General features: G+C 40.9%; 1 protein-coding gene across 2 annotated transcripts in view; it reads right to left on the bottom strand.

Annotated features, from left to right (window-relative positions):
* roraa (RAR-related orphan receptor A, paralog a) overlaps positions 1 to 24,887 on the bottom strand; it is a 181,786-nt gene extending 156,899 nt beyond the window's left edge. The window contains exons 1-2 of one of the 2 annotated variants that reach the window (XM_086209023.1): positions 24,753 to 24,887; positions 23,794 to 23,931 (exon numbers count right to left, since the gene is read on the bottom strand). In XM_086209023.1, the coding sequence (XP_086065149.1) occupies positions 23,794 to 23,931; positions 24,753 to 24,762 (148 nt within the window). In that variant the 5' untranslated portion in view covers positions 24,763 to 24,887. Of the gene's footprint in view, positions 1 to 23,793; positions 24,409 to 24,752 lie in introns of those variants that run through there. The other variant, XM_086209022.1, reaches the window with a different exon arrangement.
* Between the last annotated feature and the right edge of the window lie 642 nt (positions 24,888 to 25,529).

Genomic DNA, 25,529 nt, shown 5'->3' with positions numbered 1-25,529 from the left:
ATCCTGTTGTGTAACGCAAGCAACCCTATTCCTCTGTATTATTAAACTCATTTAATTAAACACACATTCTGTATACATATTTATACCGTAGTTACACTGTTAAAAACCATGAATTAACCATATGAGGTTGACTTTGTAAGGACACGCGACACATTTAAGACTGCTGTAACTGCCTGACACACTCAACCAGAGACCACAAACATCTGTTACCACGGACTGCCTTTATTTGAAAACTATCCAAGCAACTCCGACAGAAAGACATTAAAGTGATATCTGTGTATTACCACTGAGAAATGGTCGAACATAATTGCCTTCATATGCTGCTAGAGTGCGATCTGGCATGCAGCTGAGAGCTCTGCAGAGATAGTGAAATATAACACTACGCACGGCGTGTACTTCAGAGCATGATGGACCATCATCTGGTAAAGAGAGTCAGTATGGTTGGGATTTACGGTGAAACGTTTGTCTTAAATGCTTATCGGTCGTATCAAGAAAAATATTTAGGTAAAACGGTTTGGGAATCTGAGGTCAAACTATTTATTTGAGCATCAGCAAATGTATCTGAATAAAAGCGCACAGAGGCTGGATGGAGGGATAGAACTGTCTACCGCTCAGACGGCAGCCAAAGCAGTAAAAACGGGGAAGTTTGAACAGCAGAATGTTTCATTGCTGTTGCGTGACACGTCTCACACACTCAGTCACACAGTAGGACGACGCTGCACTGGATTTATTTTCTTCTGTGCTACCAAATCAAGTGGCGACAGACTATATACCAAGTTACAAGTTGTACGACATGAACGTATCAACATTTAGCACCTAGTAGGGCTCGGTTGCTACACGTGAAAATTGAAACATATCCAAAGAAATGTCTGGCAGAAAACACACTTCTCTCCTGTTGGATGAATCTCAAAAGTAGAAGTACACCTGAGGCTCCTACAGTACCTCAACACATTTGACTTTTTTTTTTGTGTTTTTGGTCTCACAGGTGGGACCGAATTAAGTGTAATCTTCATGAATAACTTCTAAAATACCACACCTCCTAAGAGCAAATGCATTTTCTTTATCAATAACAGCCCCAAAAAAACCTCTATTTACTTTGATATTATGTGACTTGACATTGCTCTTAAAATAAGTAGCTCTTTCAGCAGCTGACCAGCTTTGCTGCCTAACAGCTAAAATAAAAAATAAAAGTCTTCCAGGAAATATAGACTTCAAAACGCCCCCCCGTCACCTCCATTTCTTGAACTCTTGGCTTTTAGAGCTTGTATTCCCCGTGTCCCGTTGCTGCACTCTGCTACCACATTACCTATTTTCCTGCAGTTAAAGACACCAGGACTTTGGTGAATTTGAATTGTTTTGTGTTATAAGATTACTCTCGAGAGTGTGCATCACAGCCCTACACCGTTAGTCTGGTTTATAAAGGAGTGCGGATAAATAAATCATAATCCCGAACTCAGCACTCCTCAGTCACCTTTTTTGTTGTATCTAACACCCCCAATTCCCGGCAGGCTGGGCACAGAAAAGCATGTAAGATCTGTGCTGCTGTGAAGAAGGGGAACAAACAGGTGGCGTAAACCTCGGCGGGCCCGGCATCTCTACACGAAGCCTCCCCGAGTCTGTCCTATCAAAGCCGGTTGTGAGACCTTGCTGCGGTTCCCTGGTAGTCCCTTGCTATGCACACTTAGTGGCCTCTGGGAAAAGCACTCCAGGTGCTCATTGACTTGCATGAAGGCTGGCTTTGGTTCTCACGCTGGCGCATTAGAAAGACTGATGAGCTGCTATTGATCTGTTGCAGTAGATTCGCTTTCTCATGTACAAGGAAGATTACATAATAGTAATCGCATGAAAAAAAAAAAAGGATTTGACCAATTATATTTATAGGTTATTACTCCAGTAGGCCTTTAAACGAACCTTTAAAACCACCAGCAGGAGGAAGTTAGAAAAGTAGACTGCTATTACCCATGAGTGCAGCGAGATGTCCAGCATAAGTGAGATGCAGTTCGCTTTCAAGGACACTGGGGATCCCAAGGTACTTGTTGAAGAGAAGGAATATCATTAACCCGAATGGCATGGCCTTCCATTTCTTCATATTTCACAGGCAGATCCGTCAAAGCACTATATATTACAACATTTCTTTGAAAGCTAATTTGACTCGGGGAAAATTGTTCTACGTAAGGTCAAAACAATGCCACAACAATGGCGGAAATGGGCCATTTTAAAAATAACTAGATAGGGGAGGAAAACTTCAGCAACACAAGCTGTTCTTTTTTTCTAGGCCAGTGTGCACCAGCTTGCCATGACTAGACACTTGTCGAAGTTAAAAATAAATAAATAAATAAATAAAATAAGGCGAAGTAACACACTTTAGAGGAAGGCCTGATCCCAGTTTGATGGATGTGCTTAGATTTCTTTTTGGGCTTCACCTTTTACTTTGGGAAACTTTGTAAAAGACCTTGAGAATCTTCAGATAACAAATCAGTTTAATGGTTCAAACTGGCAAACTAAAAAAACCGCTGGTCCACAAGACTGACCGTTTGATGTCCCACGAGTAACCTGAAGGAGCTGCTATGTTTATTACACCTTAAAATACAAGTGTACGTGCTCGTAGAACCTCACTGCCAGGGGGTTCAAATTGCTAATAGTCTGACCTAAGAGTGGCACTTTAGAATCGGTTATTGAATTGCAAAGTTCAGAAGGGTTTTCTCCCTGTGGAAAACAAGAACAAGCATATCTTTATGAAATTATATACATATATACATATATATATATATATATATATATATATATATATGTTGCAAATTATGGCAAAAAATGATTACCACAGAGTTAAAAAAAAAAAGTTTATCCTCTTGACACTCTAAAAAAATAGAAAAAAGAAAATCAATGGCAAAATTCAAGGCAATTTCGCCCTGAGTTATTTTGTTTTGCTAATGTGGCAACAGAAAAAAAAAAGGTCACACAAGGACCAAATGGACTGAGACCTTCTGGGAAGTATAACAGTATTCATGTCCATGGTAATCTGCCCTTTAGACTTTGTGAAATGTTATGTACAAGTGGAAATTTTGGCCTGAGGGTGGTGGTAAAGTAAAGGTCAAAGGGTCACTGCAGTGTCTCCCCAGAGACTTGCGGGAGGACATGACCATGTTCTTGTGCCCAAACAGGAATCTGCCTGATGACGCCGCTAGAGGAAAGGTCTATAGAATTATCCTTCCGGGATGAAAAAGGTCATTCCGAAGTGTCATTCAAGGTGAAATTTGATGGCACAGAAGGTCAAGAGGGTCAAAGGATCACCAGAATCATTAGGAAACATTCACTAGGGACCTCCAATATCCAGCAAATTTAATTGCAATCCTTCCAGCAGTTGTCAGGATATATTTGGACTAGATGAACCAACACACATGAGCACACGCACACACATCACCTATAATAACATATATTCAAATGACCTTGCAAGACTATTTCTTCCTTTGGAAAAAAAAATAGTAATATGAAATTTAATAGAGACATTTTTATAGAAAGGGCAGAGTTAATATAATTCAGGTGCTTGTCGGACACAAGAAGAATAATTTGGCTTTCTACATGCTACTAGCTTGCAAGCACCAGCCAGCTAACCAGGAGATCTTGATGCAGGGAGTTTGTTTTTTTTGTTGTGTTTTCCAGGAATAGAAAATGCACTTGTCTCGATGAAATTACAACTCCACTGACTAATCAACGCTGGGATAGCAAGTCTTGGCCAGAAAAGAAAGCTTTGTTCTCTGGTCTTGTAGTGGCTGTTGTCTCTCTGTGGCTGGTAAAGACACACACACCAAAAAAAAAAAAAAAAAAAAACACCAAAAATAACAAAAGATGCCTGTGAACAAGCTTGTTTGAACCAAAACTGCTGTTTCCCAACAAATACGAGAAGTATGGAATATGCAACACAGCTATTGACCAAGAAACAGTCAAAATCTTATGAAAAACGTACGTAGTTATGTAAAAGCTTCAAGCAACACAAGTGCTTCGCTCACCTGCACAAACTGCCTACAGTGAAAGTCTCTAGCAAAAGACATTTCTTTAATTCTCAGTAGAAAATGCTAATTTTTATTGTTTTTTAAAAAGTTGGGTCATGTTGTGCTAAAGGTCTGGTTAAGTTTAGGCATGAGGGCCAAAGAAAGGTCATGAGAAATGCGGAAATAAGAAAAAAAAAAACGCTGCACATATTGCAACATTTCGCTAAAAACTCCTGGTTTCGAAAAATGGCTGCTAAACTGTCTCGACATCCCATTCCTGGCTCCTGATTACGTCAATTTAAAAAAAAAAATTATACTCCATTATTATTGGAAGAAAGAATAAGAGAGAAAATGTAAAAATATTAACCCCTTAAAATGTTACCAGCTCAGACAGAAGCCTGTCAGTTCCTTTGCAGTAGTAATGACTGGCCCACAAAAACACACTTTTTCCCAGAAATGTGGCCATTTGGCACTGCTCATTTCACACCTGGAGTGAAATGCTGCAGAAACTCTGGCTGAGCAGGTGTGCGTTCACTCTTGTCTTTTCTGTATAGGACATGGCAGTGTGACAATATTCTGTCTACCATCCTTACTGACACAAGACTCTGGAGCTCCCCTATAATTAACCCTGGCTGAGCTCCAGCCCAGGTAGTGGAGGAGAGTAGGCTCACTGACTGCCAGCATGTCTGGCAGACACCATCCATTCCCCAAACCTGGAGATGATCCTGCACAGGAGACTCTTTGACACTCTCTACCGCATACACGGAGGACTCAGGCGAGTTTCAGCCAACAAACCCATCTGTGGAACTCATTATTAGATCACTGCTAAAGACTCAAGCAAGACCCTCCAGAATGAAGCTGCGATCTGCTGATGTTCTTCTAAACAGATTCGAGGTCCTCACGTTGCACATGATGCTGCATCTTTGCGTTTGTCAGATTTTTTTTTTCTTTCTTTAGTTCACAGGAAAATACCATAAAAGCATGTCACTTTTTTTTTTTTTTTGGTTATGTCTAACTACATCGTGGTTGGAAAGATTTCTGCAGGATCCCAAAAAATGCTGAACATTATTGTGCCTCAGCATTTTTTTTTTTTTTTTAAACGGCCCACAAGAGCTGCACCATTCTAGGTATCATCTCAGTTGTTGTTGGATAAAGAGAATCTATAAGCCCCTCATTGTTTTTCAAGCTTGACCAGGTGCTTGGCACATAAAACCCTACATTCATCTGCCAAGAACTGCTGGCTCACACACAAGACTGCAAACATCTCTTCTCGCACACTAGCTCTGAAAATATTTTTGTCAAGAAGCTGCGTTCAATATGGAAACACAAACTGTGCATATTCAGATATTCCTGTACTCTATATGCAGGTTGACTCCTCTTGTTTCCATATTGGGCGAAGTGGGAATAGAGAGTTTGAGTTGGTTTGAAATAGTTTGAATCAGAAACAGTCTTCATTTGTTGTATAAGTCATGTTTATATAAGACGACTAAACTCGCACGTCATTAAAACATATTTGGCGTATGTAAGTCCTCAATGAAGATAGAGTTTCAATTAAATATATGCCTTACACTGCTGTACTCGTCTGATTTATGTTAAAGTTGTATCATTATTACGATCAAAAGTTCATTAGCCCTATTAAAATGCAAGGAATTATGATGATTATTTTCATTTTGAATATTTTTCCTCCTCAACCTTTCATTAAAATGGCGTTCAAAGGCACAAAAATAAATTAACTGTCAATTTATCACCAAAAATACTGTGTAAAAAAAATAAAATAATACAATGCTTATTAAAATGCAATAGATCACCGTTATACAGAATCTTGCAGCAACAGAGTTAAAGTGATTGTCATCTCTGCAATTTCACTGCTCATATCTCAATATCTATCAACCAACATGGGGAAAGTGAAATCTAACATGCAGTAATTAGAGGTGGTATATCAGTGAGTTGATCAATTTTCCTTCCCATTGTTGCAATTCAAATGTAATTTTTCCATTAAACACAGACAGGAATGCATCATTATGTGGGATAACAGTCGACCCCGGGCTGCTGTTAGGGGTCAAACAATATCCTAATGTACAACACAGGTTGAAGCAACCCCGTGCTCTACAAATCAGCTGGGCACAAAATACCCTTCTGTTCCCACTGTCACCTCCTGGTACCTTCACGCTTTATGGATATATCAGAGAGGTGGGGGGGTGGGGGGTAGTAGAGAGCCAGGAACCAGGGGCTGAGGCCGAGGAGCCTGGATAAATTAGCCAAACCACTTAGGTGATTTCAACTAAAATTAGCAGTGCTGCCTGTGGGCTCCATCAATTCTGAACTTGCTCAAACTCTGACAAGCATGGGGGAACTTTTTCCCCCCGGCCCAGCTATCTAGGAGCCCCGTCTGTCTGCCTCGCTCCCTTTCCTCCTCACACCGTATCCTCTGCTTTCCCTCCAATTAGGGCTCTCCACCACTTTGCATGATCAGTACAGTTCAAGCCAATAAATTAGATGTCTTTATTTCTAACCGCAAATCAAACTTTCAATGAAAGAAAAATACATCCTCTAAAATGACAATATTGGTAAACAACAACAACAAAATTAAAAGTCGGAATATTGTTTCAAGTTGAATGCGCAAACGGTGTCAAAACTGAGCTGTGATTCAGTTTCCAGGTTCACACTCCGAGTCCACAGTCACAGATACTCCCAGTGTTTGTTGACACACAACACTGTGGTAGCTGAGAAACCACATGATCTGAATAAGGCCATACTCAATAAGCTGAAATTTCAAAAGCCTCTTTTTGCAATGTTGCAATGCTGTACAAATATTAGCAACATGGTAACAGAGATTTCTTTTTGTGTTGTTTTTTTTAATACATGCAGCACATATTGTACGGATCTGTGGTGCCACAGAACAATTACTCTAAAACGAGAGAATTATTTCGCTGTTACGCGTGTTGTGCACACACATCCAGAATGAAAAGACAATTTCCTTTACAGTCTGCTAACATGTGTGAACATTTATCTACATCTGCTCCCACCTGGCACTGGGTTTTCCCTGAATTGCCAGTCCACCTCTAATGACAGGTGGCCACCCTGAAGTTAGAAATTTGAAACATATTTTTTCTATTTAGTGAGTGTCAATTGTCTTCTTTGGACAGGAGTTCAAAAAAAGCTCCAAAACCATGTTCAGTGTTTTGAAACATCTCTCATCTTTGGCACCTGAACTTTCGGAGAGCAGGTGACTCCTGGATGCTTTCGATGAAAGAAAAAGCATCCTAAAAGAGCATCTATTCAGCTAGAAATATTACAAAAACTTGTTTGGTTTGGCAAAATATTCTGTATCCACATGATTTGAACTCAACTGCAAAAATTTTAAAGTGATTTTTAGTGGTGTAATTAATTTCTCACAGTAGTTCCTGCAGGGTGAGCAACACTTTTCATTGCTAATAAGACAGCAACTCATCAGCACACGTGCTTAAACAGAGCACAAGAGCGTGGAAGCCTAAACACACGCCTGCGTTTGCTCATGTATAAAAATAAAATGAGTATATCTTTTAAAAAGGATACCGCTATGAGTCACTGAGATGTTCAATCAGACACATAAACGTGCATAAAATAGTGACGGATCACATTTGCTGCTCGAGTGACTCCACAAGCTCACAGCGTCTGGCAGATGAAGTCATTTTATGGGGGGAAATGCACGGCTCCGACCAGCCAAGCAGACTAAATTGACCCATTCTTTAATCGCTTTTAATGAAGACAATGTGAGCCCTGAGTGCCGCTGAGACGCCCCCGCATGTGCACGCCGCCGCACAGCTGACACAACTGGCTGCCACACAAACGCACAGACAAGCAGCTGATTTTTAATTCAAAAAAATTGTAGATTCCAAAATCATCTCTCCAAGAGATTACCTTTCCCCCCCATCCCCCAAGCAGACATTTCTCTAATTTGTCCTATTAATGGGAACAGTGTTCCAATTAAAATGTCATATCCAAATGAATTTAATTAGAGATAAAATGCCTGTGACAATGGGTTGGTGAAAGATTTCTGACAATGGAAATGAATATATTTTCATCCCTTTGACTTGAGCTTTTTTCCTTTTTGTATTTTTTTTTTTTATTTACAAGACACCTGCAAATTTGTTTTCACGTAGTAAAAGATCTTATGTGGCGTTAAACGCTCTCATTAGTACAATTGTTTGGCGACAAGAAAACACCATTATTTATATCATTTAAATTCCTATTTGGACCAGGCTGCTTCTTACCTGTTTGAATATTTCTGGAAACCCCCCCCCACCCACCCAAAGGAGAGCTACTGAGATAATATAGAGATCAAGAGGTCAGAAAGAATTCCATTTGATCAAACCACTGTAGAAAAAAGCCAGCTGTTTATTTTTTTTTGTCCTTCTTGCCATTTTGCAACTGCACACATCTGTTAGTTCTTCACAGAAATGCCGTGCGACCAGAACAGAACAGAACAGAACTGCATGACGTGGTGGGTAAGAATAAAGACCTAAATTTATAAGGCAAGGCTGAATAAGATGTACCAGACCATGTTATGATCGAATCAAGTCTCAAATAGATGAATGCTGTAACGTGCAAATTGGAGGACTTTTCAATCTAGAGAGTGAAGTAACTCCTCGGTTAAATAAGTTTGATGAATTCATTTTGCTTCAACCTTCATTTAGGCCAGAGTGACTGGTAAGAATGTATGCAGACAAATGTTCTCGTCTCTTTTGGGAATGTCTAGGCGGAGGACGTTTCTCTGGGAATATGCGAACATTCTTTATTCGGTGTAACAGCTCCTGCAAACCTATTGTTTTGAGATGACAAGGTGGCTCCACAGTAGAACGTCGTCTCTTATATCAAATTCACCCGCTCTGACCTTCGCCCTAGTTTCAGGAGGGGAAAGGAAAAAAGTGTGCACGTGAGACGGAGCGGGAGAGCCGAAAGAGAGACAGGAGAAGTTATAAAGAGGAGATTTACAAGGACAAGTGCAACTTCCTAATAGAGTCCCCCAGAAATATGCAAGGAAAGAGGGTGGCGACAGGCACAACAGCTCCCTCTGGGGTGAACACACAGGTCAGTGGTCGAGGTACCAGAGTCACGGCCTCATGACATCATATCCACCCTAATCTAAGCACTTCATTCCAGCAGATTTTTTCCTAATCTGATCTCAGACCTGTGTCAACTGTCCTTGTTCGCGTTCATCATATTTCATTGTTTTCAACCTGTTTTTCATTAAGCTACGTTTTAGTGAAACTGAAAATCGGAGTATTGTAAACTTATGAATACAGATATGTTTGACTGTTATATTTTCATTTGAGTGAAGGGAAATGAACAGAATTGTTTTTTCTAATTCTTTGTGGTGAGCCTTAATGCGTCATCTTGGCAGCTCGTCACAAAATGCACAATTGTTTTAGTCACATTTTTTGTTATTAAAACTTTAATTTTAGTTCAGTCTCCAGAATCTCTGGAAGTTTAGTTTCAGTTTAGTCAGTTTGACTTTTTTGTTGATCAAGTTAAACCTGACCAAACTGGAAAAAAGTGGTTGGTAAACATTTTAAGTAGATTCTTTTTCTTTTTTTTTTAGCTAGATTCAACAAAATAGCAGCCTTAACTTCACTTTTGTAGCATTGGTTTAGTTAACTTTTATATTATTACTTTTTTTGTACATATCTGAACTACATGAAAATTAATAACCTGGGAAAATAAAAAGTATGTAAACAGTCAGGGGGTCTGGTTTTAAACACAAGTGCCAATTTGGTTAATACAGACCTCCCACTTTTAGCTTGTGTTTGGAATACAACTCAGAGACTCTTTCTTGCGCAGCTGAAAACTTGACTTTTCTTCAATGAAAAATGGTAAAAATGTGTATCACAGTTTGTTGACGTGTACGCAATGCTGACCATGTGTCTTTCATCATATTTTACAAGCTAAAACTCCCTTCACAAAAAGCTAGCATTGTTCCAGCAGAGCTGCTGTATGAAAACGATTTACACATATCTCTCACACCGTGTTGAAAATGTTGTAACACTTTCTCACAATGCCTCCAAACATCATCAAAAGACTATTTTTTACTTTTTTATTAGTAAATCATCAACTTTTATTTGAAAGTGAAACAAATGACAGACGTTTCAGCCCCTTGGCGTACCATCATGTGGGCAGGACAGCAAAGCCAGGCAGCCTGATGAATGCCCAGCCAAGGCAAGCTGGAGGGAAGTAAAAGACACTCTTCCTCAAACGGGCCCGTCAGCTTTCAAAGAAGCAGCCATTAGTGAGAGCTCATCAAGCGGGAACAGGGGCCCGTCAATCCCCCCGGTGAAGCGGAGCAAACGGCAGGCCACAATGCCTCTACAGGAGGAGGGAGGTGGAGGACTACAGAGATGAGCCCCGGACCCAGTGGTGTTTCCGAGCGGAGTCAAGCCGCACACTCAATTCCCAGCCCAACTGTCACTGCTGGCACTCAATTCAGCCCCTTCAAGCACATAATCTGTGCTCGTATGGCTGTTAAACACCACACACTCCGCTCCTTCACTCATCCCTTGCCATGCTATTGTGTCTAGCGCCTTTCCCGCTATTATTGAGCCATTAAAGGATTTCTATTTCCTCAACATATGGTATCTTGATCAGCGACACAGCAACTTAAGGGCCATAGATTCCTTGCACATTTAGAAACGGATCATTTTACCTCAAAGTATTTCAGGAAATATACCCTCGATGGAAATCTAGGGTGCACATTTGGAGTGTGGTGCAACCACCAAAAATCATTTGCACATTGGGAGCTGACTTCGGAGCTATCAAGAGGAGCCGGTGAGAGAACTGTGTGAAGTAGTTGGAGGAGGGTTGTTTTTTTTTTTTTCAACATTAATCTCATGGCTCTGTGCCATTCTGGACATGGCCGTTTTCGGCCATCTTTCCTGATGACAGAGCGATAATGTCACATGGGTCCAGGTGAACGGAAAAAAAACGCAGCCTGCTTGATGCTCAGCCGGCTGCTTTAATTGGCTAAAACAAAGTAATTTGAGGCAGTATGGGGGGCACAAGGGGGTAAATGATGGGACAGAAGGTCATTGCTTCTCTTTTACACTGCTGCGTGCCATCCACCAACACTCCCAGCATGGGCTGGAGTTAATACTGAGATCTATTATACACTAGCCTTTCACCATCTGCTCACACACTGAGAACCTGTGCTGCACACCTTGTTATTGAATTTTCTTTTTTTTCAAAAAGGAAAATTTGTTTTGCTACGCTGTATGTTAGTCTGTGAATGCAGCAGCATACTTTGATTCAGGGGGATCATACAGCACTCAGATGTTACTGATAGATAGTAAATTATAACAAATGATGTAACAGCATCAAAAGAGCTTTTCAAGTGCTGAGCGATGTCTATTTTTTAAATGATCTCTGTACACATACAGAGCAGTGAGGCACAAAATGTTTTACCCTATGCGTCAAATGACACCAAGGCTGCACAATGTTTTTCTTTTTTTTTTTAATTCACTTGATTGCTTCGTCTCTGAAAATAATGAGAAAAAGATGTCCATTCGATTGTTTGGAGATATTTACATGGAGGAAAGAAGCATATTCAGGACATATTTTGCCAAAAAATGACTGAAATACTCAGTTGGAACTTGGAATATCTTTCAATTGACCAACAGATTAATCATTCTGAAGAGGGAATTATTAGCAACATCTGTTGGTTTAAGATTAGTCAAAATATGAATCATACAATATGACATGCCAGCTGTGAGATGCCTTTGACATCAAATACTGATGCAGTATATTAGTTATTAATCATATACACTGCATCACAGGGTATCTAACATTTGCTGCTGGCACATTCTTCTTAGAAACTACCTTTCACCATCTACTACTACCACTCCTGGAGTAGATATTTTCCTTGGCAGCATTTGAGAAAAATAAAAAATGACAGACACAACAGGTCAAAACAAAAGGTGCTGTAGCGCAGAAATTTTTCAAATACACAACCACGTGTGCAGGCAACATTTCATTAACACTTGTGTATCCGTGCGCACTGGGGCATGTGTACATCTCTGAGCGCGACTTCAAGCGTGTGTGCTTATTTGAGTGTGCCGACATACATGATGCACCTGTGTTAAACAAATGACCTCCATGCCTGTGTGGGTTTCTCCCAGGTGTGGTCGATGCATGGATCATGTGGTGCAGAGTGCTCGGGGCCACATCGGCTCAATCGTCCTGGGATCAACTCTGAATGTGGCCCTGAATTTACATTGAGTGAAGGAATGGTCCCCCCCCCCACAGCCATCCACACAGCTGAGGTGCAGGGGAGGAGTGGGCGAGACCAACCCCCCTGCAGGCAGAATCAGGCCTTATCTGTCTAACTGGGGACACCACCATCAATCTCTCCTGTCCACTTTGCTTTGCCCAGAATCAAATCAGCTCAGGGTAATACATCTGCGCTGATGACGTGCAGACAAGATAAGCAATCTAGTATGCCAAAATTTGGCTTTCCTGATGTGTGAAAGATAGACTGGACTATCAAAGGATCCTCTGATTAAGTGATATGCCACGGTTCTTCCCCTTAATGCTTGACGAGTTGCTTTCACATCAGTACTCCATTAGTGAGAAGCCATACTAGCAACAACTGCAACAATATAATATGCATTGCACAAAATGCCAATGTAATTAATGGAACCATGATTAGGGGCAATAAACAAAAATCTATGTAGGTCCCAGTTCAATGCTCTTCCTTTTAGATTTAATTACAGGGTTTAAATATGATTGAAGAAGATCAAACAAACATATTCAAATAGGATGCTGATAGATGAAGTGAATCAAATATATGTTGACTGAGGTTCTCATACATTAAATATTAGTTGGTCAAGTTATATCACAGTCGCTTGACCATCATGTTACAAGTCTTCAGAAACGGTGCTTCTCCCTCACCTCCCGCTGTGATAACAGACTCAAAGGGTATAAAACAGCTAATGTACAATTCTCTATTGAAACTGTGTCTTTTTATTTTATGTGTCAACTAGCATTAATCATTGAAACCAGCTGTCAAACAACTGTGAAGGAACATGCCAGCTTTTTGGGAAATACGCTGATTCACCATCCTCTTCAGAGCCAGATGAGACGATAGATAAGAGCGGAGACCCACAGAGACCAGATGACTGCTAGTTAGTTTGGCGCAGTGAACGGTAGTGGATGGGCAGGTTAGCATACCTCTGTCAACAGTCACAAAAAGAAGAAGTTTGAGGATATCGGTCTGTCCAAAAGTAATCCTCCTCATATTCTCGAAAGATGTCAGCCATGATTAATAGCAGCAGTCGCTCTTCTACTTCTAAAGTGTTTTGTTTTATTTGCCAAAGTTACAAAGGGGCTGTATGACATTACTGCTCCTGGTCAGGAGTCAGGAAAGTTGTGTCAACTACGTGTCCTGTTCTAAAATAAGAATACATCATCTGTTTTTACCAACTATTTAATAACAAATTTACACAAAACCTTTGTTATATTAATGCAAGTACTGTTTTGGAGCGCATGGTATTCAATTGCTTTTAACAAAAGGTATGCTAACCTGCCTATCCACTACCATTCACTAAGCTAAGCTAACTAGCGGTCAGCTGGTCTCTGTCGGTCTCAGCTCCCGAATGAACGCAGACAGAAGACAAGGGTATCTATCTTCTTGTCGAGCTCGATGGAGCACAGCAAAAAGTAGGTGTATATCCTAAAAACTTGTCCTTCAACACAAGACCATAGCAGCTGACATTAGTTAGCTTGCTAGCATCTCAGTAAAGTCAACGCCTCACCTTTGGAGAAAGCTCTTTCATCCGCAAAGATAAAATACTTCATAGCTAGTCCTCACTAGCTGTTGATAACTAGCTGGGATAACTGCAATATACCTGGCTAGGAACCATTAGAACTTGGAGAATGGATTCGCACCACAAACTGCTCCAGAAATCATTTATCATCCACAGCCATATTCACATCTGATGAACTTCATTTTTCAGCTTGTACTGAAGCAAATGTTCGCAATCGTTCCTCCTCTCAAACGTTACATTGGCCCCCCATCAACTGTCCCACCCTATTTTCCATTTCCAGTTTTTCATATCAACAGCAAATGTACACAGATCTACTCAGCCCTTGAAGGCAAGTGACTCAAACTGTGTAAGCACTCAGAGTGTCTCTTTATATGAGGTTTGGCCAGGAACATCATGACAAAAGCTTTGCAGATCCAGGTTTCTTTCACATTAAACTATTGAGACAAATGTCAGATTTTAAAAACCCCACCTTTCAGCATTTTAGAATTTTCTACAATTAATCAGAAAAATATGTTTGGAAAGAGTATTTTATCTGTCACTTCAAAATAAGGCAGGCATGCTTTTAACTCAGCTTCACACTTGAGCTTCTCCTAGTGTTCACTGGTTAGGTGAAGAATTGATCGAAAGATTTCAACTTTCAAAAGCGGCGGTCTGGCCCTGAGCTACATACCACAGACTTTAAAGCCCCGTGAACTAGCCTGCAGCCACATGTTCTCCTCCCGGCTGTTGCAAATGTTTTTGTTCTTGTGACTAAAGTTGACCCAAGCTTTTGCCTCTGAGAGACAAGAAAGACAGAAAAGAACCTGCCTGCCGGAGAATTTTATGATTAAAGTGCTAAATTATTTTAATCTCCTACTGTTCTAGAATGTCGCACGAACTGTAAAAGTCAAAATGTCAAGCACAGTTGTTCGTGATTTATCTATGAAACAAGTCCTCTTGTGTCTTGGGTCACTAAGAGGTAGGGAGTTGGAAAAAAGAGCTAGAACTGGAGGACAATAGATTTGCCTCTCTCTTTTTTCGCAAAGGTACAAAAAAAGAAGGAGGGGAAAAAGTGTGAAGTGGAAAAACCTCTGTTGACACCTGGTTTGTATGATAATCTGATGTGTGTATGATGGTCTGCTAGTTTGAAAGGCACTTTGTCCAATTAGAAGTATGCAGCAAATTTCCACCTGCCCCTGACAGAGATGAAGTGGCTCTTTCAGAAGACACTGTGGCAGCGAGCCAGTGAAGAGAGCACAAACACCGCAAGTGGAGCAAGCAGAAATTAATGAGCATCACAAGCCACACTTGTTCAACACATCCGACAACATCGGGGGAAGGGATATTCCTAAAATTATCAACTATTCAGTATAATTCTAAATAATTAGAATTCAATTTACCATCATACGGTCAGAGAGTAAAATAAGAAGCTTTGTATTCAAAGCAAAAAACAAACAAACAAACACTTGAATTTATAGTCCCTTTACCCAGAAACAACCAAAATACTTCTTTGTAACCACTGCTGGTTAATTATTCCATCATTTATAACACTTGCAATTATGAGCCAAAAAAAATTAAATAAATTGTAACGACTCTGAATATTCAAATGAAAAAAAGAACATGAAGCCAATGCTAAATTTGTATATTAATATAACTTGAAAGCAACAGGAATCATGCATTTGTTATGCAGATTAGGAAATCTCAAGGTCTTGATAAGTTCATGGTACAGAGTCTGAGCAACATCTGCGAGATATGCCACTATCAACATCCACCAAAGGCCTTCATCTTCCTATTTCTGTGTGTCTATTTCGGTCTGTCACATAAAAATAGGCTTTTAACAACCCCGGCGTGGCATTAATTATTGCCTCTTAAGTAGTGCATTAGTAAAATAAAGCTGCGAATATTGATTGATCAGACAGATTCTATTTGTCAGTGAGTGAGAGCAGCAATGGTGTATCACATTGAAGAGTGACTCTGTCTTTCAATCACTGTCAGAAAAGCAGCGCGGCAGCATCGCGGCATAGATGGAGCCTCATCGCGCCGCTCTGTCTTACTACGCCTCCTAAAGCAATCAATCTACAGACAAGAGGCAAATATTCATTAGTGACTTATTCATATTCAAACACCGGGTTTTTAAAAGTAACAAAAGAAGCGAATTGTCTTTGACAGGCACATTACAATGAATTTGTGACATACTGTGTGAAGCATGAACAATCGTGATCATCTTCTATTATTTTATGAGTTAAGAGTTGTGTTCAACGAGATTATTTAACAAAGATTATAGTGTTACGATTCATCAGAAACAGACATGATAAAATAGGAAACTGCATACCAGGCTCTCTTTTATTATAGAGATGTGCAGGTCAGTGAATTATAAAGTGATTTTTTTTGGGGGGGGGGGGGCAAAATAAACTCTTTTACAAGTGTGATTCAACATGATAAACGCTGATGTGCAACTACTGCAGCCCAATAGCCCTCTGTAACTGGCAAAAAAGGGGGGAAAAAAGGGGAGATGGGCTGCGATGTTAATAATTAGTTGGTTCTCTGCTCAAAAAAATTATGTCCAACCTCACCAGATTTTAATCAAAGGCTGAAAATAGTAGCTGATTGTAATCGGCACTCAGAAGTCACCAGGGGTGTTTGAAGAGCCCGTCAAGCCTGAGAGTGGAGCTAATTCGATTAAGTGGCGGCAGTACCTGGAGGGGACGGATCTGTATCTTTCCCTTTTTTATTTATGAGATTAAGTTGCGCTTGTTATTCCAATATAAGTAATCAAGCCAACAGAAATGACACTGATTTTCAAGTTGTTTTATCTCCCATGTCTCCAAAAGTTTTTTGTTTATTTCAGGTGACAAATAAACTTCGTTGAGTTATACTATAGCGCTTGTGATGCGTCAGAGAATGACAGTGGAGGATGTGAAGTGGGTGCTTTGCCGTACTCGATATCAGTCACCTTAACCTGTGTGATAGAATCGAGGGGGAGAAAAAAAATCAAAGCATCTGCACAAACAACAACAACAAAAAAAAAAACCTTCCGCTCTCACGGCTCTGTTTCTTGTCGCAGTGTGGAATTTTTTTAATGAATCGCAGCAAATTGAAAAACAATAAATTCAAATAAGGTAAAATCGGAATTCTCACAAAATGTCGACGCACACAATCCCTGCTGATCTATTTGAAATAAGTTTCTGCAATCCCTGCGGCCACTTCTCTAGTCTAGACGATTCTAACTATATCTAAATGTATTCTGCAAATTCATGACGTGTGCAGATGCTGTTGAATTGCATTATTATCACTCTACCCAAAGAAGAAAGGATTCTTCTGCCTTGCTGCTGTAGTTCAACTGTGGGGAGTAGACGGCGGGCAACAATGTGAAACAGAAATTTCCATTTTCTGATTAGTCTGATGTCATAGTCCACACCACTCAACAGGTTCCATAAAGCAGCCACGAGGGCCATTTAGCCTTAAGAAAGCATGATACATATCGCTTAAGAGGTGCTGGAGGTGCGCTGTTTGAATAACATACTTTAGATTTTACAACATAACTTCTTCCTGTTTAAAACGCACGCGCACACACACACACAGGCACGTAACGTCTGGTAGAGGCTCGGAGAATGTAAGAAAATCTCCCTGCCTTTTCTCTCAAGTGTTCAACACATGTCAGTGCCGCAGCCTGAATGAAGAGGTACAGTTTCTGTGGGTTGTTTTTTTTTCTGTCTCTCTTACTCAAAGTATGCAGACACTCAACAGCTTTAAGTTCACATGACTTGACACACATGACATGAAGCAGAACGTATGTGAGCAGTGTGATTTTGGTTCAAAGGCATGGGGATGATGGTTTGAAAGGCGCTGCTGGTCAGAGTTACTGACGGAGCTCTGGGATATTCAGTGTGAGGGGTTTGCCTACCTGCTCGGAAGCACTGCACCCTCCACATAGCTGGCGATATGAAAAGACTTGGCCCCAGATATGACATAACACTTCCTCTGTGTGATCCTTCAGAGCCCTTTCACCACCTTTTTCCCTCAAGGCCTCTTCTAAGGGGGCCCATGTCGTATCAGAGAGAGGCACAGAGCAGCACAGAGCCAAGCACCGCCAGTACTGAGGTCACAGTGTACCATATTAAATTTAGACTCCTTTATCGCCCTCCAATAATGCATCTGGAGTATTTCCGGTCATTACTATTCAGACTTTTTTTTTTTCTATCTAAGATACAAACTTCTGTAAATGGGCCATAGATCTGAGCTATCGTTCACCACTGGAGATTTCACATCAAATCTGGTGTCTGTCACCAGCTGAAACTTCCTCGCCAGCCCCAGTTAAGCCACGGGTGATTTCAACTCCAAAATAATCTGTCCCGCAAGGATAGAACTTTTAGATTTGGTCTTCTAGGGTAAGTTAGATATATGGCAACTTTTTTTTTCTTTTTTTTTAGTAATCTATCAGGGCCTTCATTGCTTATAAAATCACTAATTTTAATAAATTGCAAAGTACAAGATGTGTTTTTTTTTAAGTAATAACTCTATTTTTGTTCCACATGGTTTTAATCCTGCCCTGTAACATTTACCACCGCCTGCTAAACAACTTGGAAACTCACTGCGCTGCCCTAAATTTTTAAGCCCAAGAACTCAAGCAAAGTTAGCCTAGTAGGAACTAGCAATGCTGGATTAGTGTGAACATACACTAACATATTCACGCCTGTTTAGGTGTAATATTTCTGCAGTGCACCTACAAACATTGCACGGTAAGTACGAACACGCCGCGCGTATTTCAAACCGCCATCATCCCTGTGCAAAGGTTTCATCCAAGAACATGATTACGTATCCTGCTGTGGGTATGAACACAGGAGGAAACTAGCGCCTCGGTTATGCAATGTAGATCAGTTGAACTGTCACTATGCCAGTATTTTGAGAACCAGTCTTCACTCATTTCTGGAATGAAAAAACAACATTCAGTTTTTTCTCTTTTTTGCTTCCATGCCACTGACAGGCAATGGCCAGAGGAGTTTGCTAATGGGTTGGCCATCCATCCATCCATCCATCCATCCATCTTATTCTCAATAGCTCAATATATCAGGAACATCTCGAGTCAGTTTCTTCAAATATTGCACAATTGTCCACTTGACCTCAAGGACGAATGGAAAACATTTTGGTAGTCAAGGTCAAGATCATGAACAGATGCAGGACTTCAGGTTTAACGTGTTTGTTGGCTTTTTCTTGTCTTGCGATCATCTTGTCAACTCATCCACTTCCCTACATCACAGCAAAGCCTGAGGCGCCTTTTCTGGTTCTCAACCCAACGAAGCCAAACTACAACCCAGAACTCAATAACAGAGCGTGTTGCAAGAGACGCGCTAACAGCGTCCTTTCACAGGCTTGCGGTTCCATTACACAATCGACACAATGACACAAACAACGTATTGTGAGAAAATAAGTGCAGACGAATGATATCTTTTTATCATACAATCGGTAAATATAAACAGCTCACCTATGCAGTATACGGCAGACATGTCTACTGCCGCATAAAGTTGTCAAATCCAGCCTTTTTATTCTCTTGATATTCATCATAGGTAGATTATTGAAATATATCAATAATAAGGAAAGTTTAAAAGAAAAAAGAAAACTCATTTTCACTGAGCTGACCAGCTCTAACCTGGATTCAAAGGGGCTCTTCCTTTGCCCTTGGAACACTTCTACACCAAGTTTGGTAAAAAAAATTGGTCAGTCTAAGAGCACCGAAAACTCCTTGCAGACCCTCGTCTTAACCTCCTTGACGGAGAGAATTATGATAGTTTTCATTTACTTTGGATGAAACAAAAAAAAATCCCAAAAAGACAGCCTATAACTGTACAAATAGAACAATATAATAAAAAGACTCCAGATTGTTCATTTTTTTTGTGATCTAAAAGTGAGCGTGCTCCATTTACATGGCGCCTTCTTTCTGTATCAGCTGTACTCAGTCATTCAGTCACACTCTGATGTAGGAGGCTGCGGGGTAAAAGCAGGGTTTTAAAGCTGTAGCACTTTTACAAATAACTATTCCTCTAAAATATTTTCTTTATTTATCATTATCAAGCAGAGAGACAAAAACCTGACAGGAGAAAATATCAAGAGCTCATAATCCTGACATAATATAGAAGTTGACGGGTTAGCGAAAGTCCTCCTTAGATAAGCACGCTGACTCAAATGTAAGTTGACCTTTGGAACTCATAAGAACAAGACCTTCTTTTGACAGCAGTAGTGCCAAAGTCTAAACTACCAGCAGATTACAGCGCCCGCGCACAGAAACACTGTTTACCTTTTCTAGTGTCAGCGACAGATGTTTCATGTTCTAAGGTAGTGGAGACCACAGAGTAGTGTAAATGTAACAAAAACTGATCCAGTGGTTTGACTTCAAATAGACTGATCACGACAAAAAAAAAATAAAAATCTAACAATGTTAACCGTATGACAGGTACCAATAAAACAGCTGATATTATCACCTCGGAGCTGAAAACACATGAGGATTGAAACTCAATATTCTGTTACAGGCAGCCAGCCAGAAAAAAAATAAATAGCTAATGGAGTTTGTTTCCCAGATCTGTCCGAGGTGAAGGCTCAGCGATAAGCCTGCACCTGGATCTCCGTGCTCTCTCCGGCAGGCCCGGAGCCCTAATTCATTGAATGCGAGAATGCCACAGCCTCAATAATGTTGCTGTCCAGTCGAGTGGCGTGCAAACCCCATGCCAACTCCAGGCTTTCTGAGATTTGGTGTAAAACCTTTTTTTTTTTTTTTTTTTTTTTAAAGCCTTTGCTTCTCTGTACCTTGTCTGCCTTGTGTCAACAACAAAATAAATGCTGCCAGTGGAGCTGAGAGCTCTTGTTTCACAGCCCAAAAATAAAACTGCTCACACAAAATCTACTAATGTGTCCATTAACATGAAGATGAAGGGTTTTTAGATTTTTGTTGTTGTTGTTGTTGTTGTTTTGCCTTTTGTAGTTTGGATCGGCTACTAAAACTGCAGTGTCAGGTTTGTTTCGTGTTGTTTTTTCACAATAAATCAACACTTCAAAATAGTTGGTCTTTTAATATACGTACAACAAGATCACCAGCGTGACATTTTAAGACCGGAAAGTCTTCAATAGGGCGGATGAAACTTTTAACAAAATAAAAAAGCAACACTACTACATTTGCAGTTTAGGACTGTTTGTGTCAAACAAAGCCATCAGCTCTCTTTACCTCTTTGTCCCTAACGACGGAAAATGATGTAAGATGACTCATTAGAGAACAGCAACAGTCATTTCCAAAGCCGAAGCGAAAGACGACGAGGGTATAGCTCACTGCGGCTCGGTTTAGACTGAAGCACCACAATGCCACAGACTCAAATTAACAGAGGATCAAGAGCACCGGGGCTCCATCAGACCTGCAATTGTGAGGTTTCAAACCTCAGCTGAGACCATGACCTTACACAACCAAGCCATTAATATTGATTGTTTCCAAATTTGCGAACGGAGGGAATCTTGCGATATGAAAATAACACCCTTTCTTCTTTCCAGTAATGATATCCACAACCCTCCAAGGCCTTTTCTCTGACCCACTCAAGTCTTACCGCCGAGCTTCTGCTGAAGTAAGCCCTTTCTACTTAAAAAGGTATTAGCACTCAGGGTTAAAACAGTAAACGCTCTGCATGCAAGAAACCAAATGTGCATCCTCGGAAAGTCTAATACAGCTGGTGTAGAGACAGCCACCTTTTAGGTGTTCGTTTTCTCATGGCCTGAAAAGCCACAGAGTGAACTCACGAATCTCTACCACAAGCTATAAACACGCTTTAATGTTTTTTTATTTTCTAACATCCGGCACTGAGCTGCTCCAACACAAGAAACAAACTGCTGTTATTTTGTTGTTGTTGTTGTTGTTGTTGTTGTCGTCGTTTTCCACGACAACACTCTCGCTTAAAGCTGTTTTATCAGATTAAGCAGCTGTCACTCCTTTCTGGGAGCAAACATTTAGAGCGAAGGACTGAGTAGTTTTACTGGGGAAAAAAGTGTTTTCATGGATGTTTAAAAAAAATGCAAATAAAAAGGACAGCTTAAGCAGCGTTATCAACCACAATCCGAAATTTTATCGAGTCTACCTATAAGTTGCCAGAGGACAAACAAATTGCCTTAATTTTACGTAACTCCACATCAAAGTTTCAAACGCCGGCGACTTAATGATTCTGCGAGATTTGATTTATGAATTACGGCGCTCCCTCCATCTTTCGAGAGCAGAGCAGACACCCGGAATACCCCAGGTGATACAGCACATAAAAGGTCTGAGCTCCTCAGTCAAAACATGAAAGAATAAACTCAATTTAGGGATTCGGTTACAATCCGTTTCTAACAAGTGTTGACTCACACCCAAAGTTTTTAAAAAGTTCTCCAAAACTTTTCTTCAAGCTTTCTCCTGCTCTCTTTTAATCATTTTACTGTTTGCAAAAAAGAAAGAAGGTAAAAATAAACTCTCAGAACAGAGTAACTCCTTTAAAAGCTGAGCAGAGGTTGTCCAACTGAACATGTTTTTTTTTCACCCATTCAGCATTACATAACAGACCAAAGGCGTTCTTTTTTTTTTTTTTTTTCCTGTCTTTCTCTTTCCCAGACACAATTTAATCCTGTGCATAAAAGGGTGGGGTGAATATGGGTCAGCAGGTTAGGAGTGTCTCAAAGTCAGACTTGTGTGGAAAAAAAAAGAAGAAGAAATCAATCCACGAAGCTTCCCAACTACCTGCCTTTGCCCCGCTATTACATAAGTACTCAGGCGATGCCAACCCACAAAATCACAGTTTCCCTTTAGTGATATAAATACTCGGAGGGAGTGCAGTGATTTATTTATTTACTCGTTTTGGAATGTTAGTACTATTTGGTGGTGATCGGTGACAGTAGGTGAACTCTGGTATGAAGTCAAAGGATCTGTGATGATGATTTCTGCCCTCAGTTGCGCGCCTCTGTTTATGGCTAAACCTGTTACATAACCAGCTTACATTCCACATTCACCATATCACACTCTAAATATACCCTTGCGCGCAGGAAGGGGAGCGCGCACACACGCGCACACACACACACACACACAAAACAACCGTGCCGTGAATTAATTGCCACATGTCGTTTTATACGCCGATGGTCGCCACATTGTCACGTATATAAGCCGACTCTGCTCGTCAAGAATGAGCAGAGAGAGAGAGAGAGAGAGAGAGAGAGAGAGAGAGAGAGAGAGAAAATCACTATTTCCCTCAACTTGGAGGAGCCCGGTTAGTCTGTGCTGGAGACAGCCGAGAGGGGGTGTGGTTAAATACTGTCTGTACTGTACAACATGGACGGGACGTGGTGGAGAAATCACGTTAAAAAAGAATGAACTAGACCTCAGCAGAAACGCCACTCAGGCTTTCAAGTCGTTGTTGATTCGCAGTAGTTTTAATAGTCTGATCATGTGGAGGTTTAGTTGTTAAAACCGAACGTCACGCTGGAGGGGTTTTTTTTTGTTGTTTTTTTGGAAGCAAAGACATTCCAGCTGCTGGGGCGTCTTTTTTGCGCACAGGAATAACCGAAATCCATTAGCTGGGAATGTAAATTCCGGCCGCTGTGTGCCGTATCAGTAATTGTGGAGGACACACGTCTCTATAATCATCGATCATCACAGTTTCCAAAAGTTCACTTCTGATACTATATCGCTTTTAGGAGGGCAGCCAGGCTTGTTTAGACACAGCTCCTGCTGCTCGATCTGAAGTTTCTGGGTAATTGATTTATTTTCAGTGACATCTGTGACCGTATCACCCCCTATGATTTGAGCTGTCAGCGGAGCCCGAGCACCAGCAACACACACACACTAATTAAACGGGCAAAAGCCACGGTGCTCCTCAATAAAAAGCCATGTCCCTGCGGTCGGGTGATTTTACACAGTGTGCAGTTATTTATGAGGAAGCCATTTAATTCATTTTTTTGAAGTTTGATTTGTACAAAAATCCTCCGTCGGTCGTTATTTCTCATCATTTCTTCAAAGCAGAACCCGGTTCGCTTACCTCTGTTGGTGCTTGAGCAGGTCTGCCTTCGAACCGGGGCTGGGTGGTCCGCTTTCCGGAGCGTCTCCAGGTTTACCGGGGTTTCCCTCACCGGGGTAGCCGGCTCCGAGGCGCTGTTGCCCGGGTCGCTCGCTGGATCTGGAGGGGACTCCATGTTGAATTTCAGAATTACTGTTTCACTACCGCCTGTACTTCAAACTAATTCTTTGCGATCTGTCAGCTCCGACACAACGGCTTGCTATGAAATTTAGACTAGAAGTAAGAAATGAGAAATGCGAGTGTGTCTGGAGGTGGGTGTGCAGGTCTGATTGTCCACTAGCAGCGCTAGTGAGAGCTCCACTCACGCAAACTGGAAAGGGAGAGGTTGTCAATAGCCGAAGAATAGATGTAGGCCTGAAAGTAATCCATGTTGATCGACCCTGCGCAGTTTTACATGGAAATGGCGCTATTTTATTACTGCCAAACGTTGTTTGACTGTCCTCCGCGTCCCTATATTATTGTACTTTCAAGCTGGGCTGATTGTGATCATGAGACTTATTGGGTGCAGCTGAATTTTGAAATGGAAAAGTGATCCAAAATACATCATGATGACATTCACTTGCATCAGTCTATGATCTAAACCACGCTGGAAAGTAGCGACCGTCATGAGAAGCTCATGAAAACTGCAGGTGTTCCTCACTGAAATCACATGAACATTTGCAACATCACAAACCCTCAAAATCCCATCCAATCATTTGTGTTTTGCAATTCAAATTTACAACATACGGGGATTATTTGACGTCTTCACCGCAGCAAAAAAAAAAAAAAAATGCCTCTCAGTGTTTCAGGACACAAGCACGGTTAATCTGAGCGGTCTTCATTATTTTCATCATTATCCACCATCATCAGCGTCCTGTGGGAGGAGCGGAGGTGCATATGTGAGCGGACTACTGGAGGTGATGAAAGGACTCTGAACTCACAGGATGGCATGTGTGGCTTCTCCGACAGAAGTGAACGTTTGACAGCAGTTGAAGGAGAAACGCGCTTTAAGATAAGAGACGTCCTGTTACGGCTCGTATCCTCCTACGTCACACCGTCGTGCAGCAGTGCCTAGCTGCACGCTTCCTGCATGTGATCAGCGGAATCCCGCCTCTTCAAAGCGGTGCACGTGGGCTTTGACATGGTCCTGCCCTCTGTGAGCAGAGCCAGACGCCTGATAGACAAAGCCGGTAAGAAGAAATAAATCATTGCGCTCCGGGACGTTTACTGTGCGGCGAACATGTGCGCTTGCAGAGTCAAATCAGAGTAGAAAACACAACCATGTGTCTGTTATTTGTCTTTTTATACTGCAGCCTATCATTCATTACAGGAGAAAGTCCCTGGGAAATGTTAGGGATTTGCTGTCAGGAAGTGTCTGCATATGTATGCGTTAACTGTTAGATCCATCAATTCGTTTTCCTAATTAAGAGTAAATGAAGAGTATGAATGAAAGATAAGAGGCTTAAAGCTAAACCAGCTGTAACACAGTTTGAGATTTCCACAGGTACGTGAACACACCTATTGTGAAACGCAAGGAAGTGGTGATTAGAGTCCTGAGTGTCTGCTTTATTTTTATTCTCATTTTTCATATAAATAATATGCTCCAGTATAATGACAATTTGACAGGACTGACTTATAAAGTGCAAATGATCATCACTTTTAAGAACTGCTTTTTACTTGGTGTTAAAGGTTTTGTTTTGGGTTTTTTTTTGTCAGTG

Source organism: Aulostomus chinensis, chromosome 7 (genome assembly GCF_037954235.1).
Source record: "Aulostomus chinensis isolate RoL2024-O1b breed Wild chromosome 7, RoL_Achi_v1.0, whole genome shotgun sequence".
NCBI lineage: Eukaryota > Metazoa > Chordata > Actinopteri > Syngnathiformes > Aulostomidae > Aulostomus > Aulostomus chinensis.
This window is presented reverse-complemented; position numbering and strand designations above follow the sequence as displayed.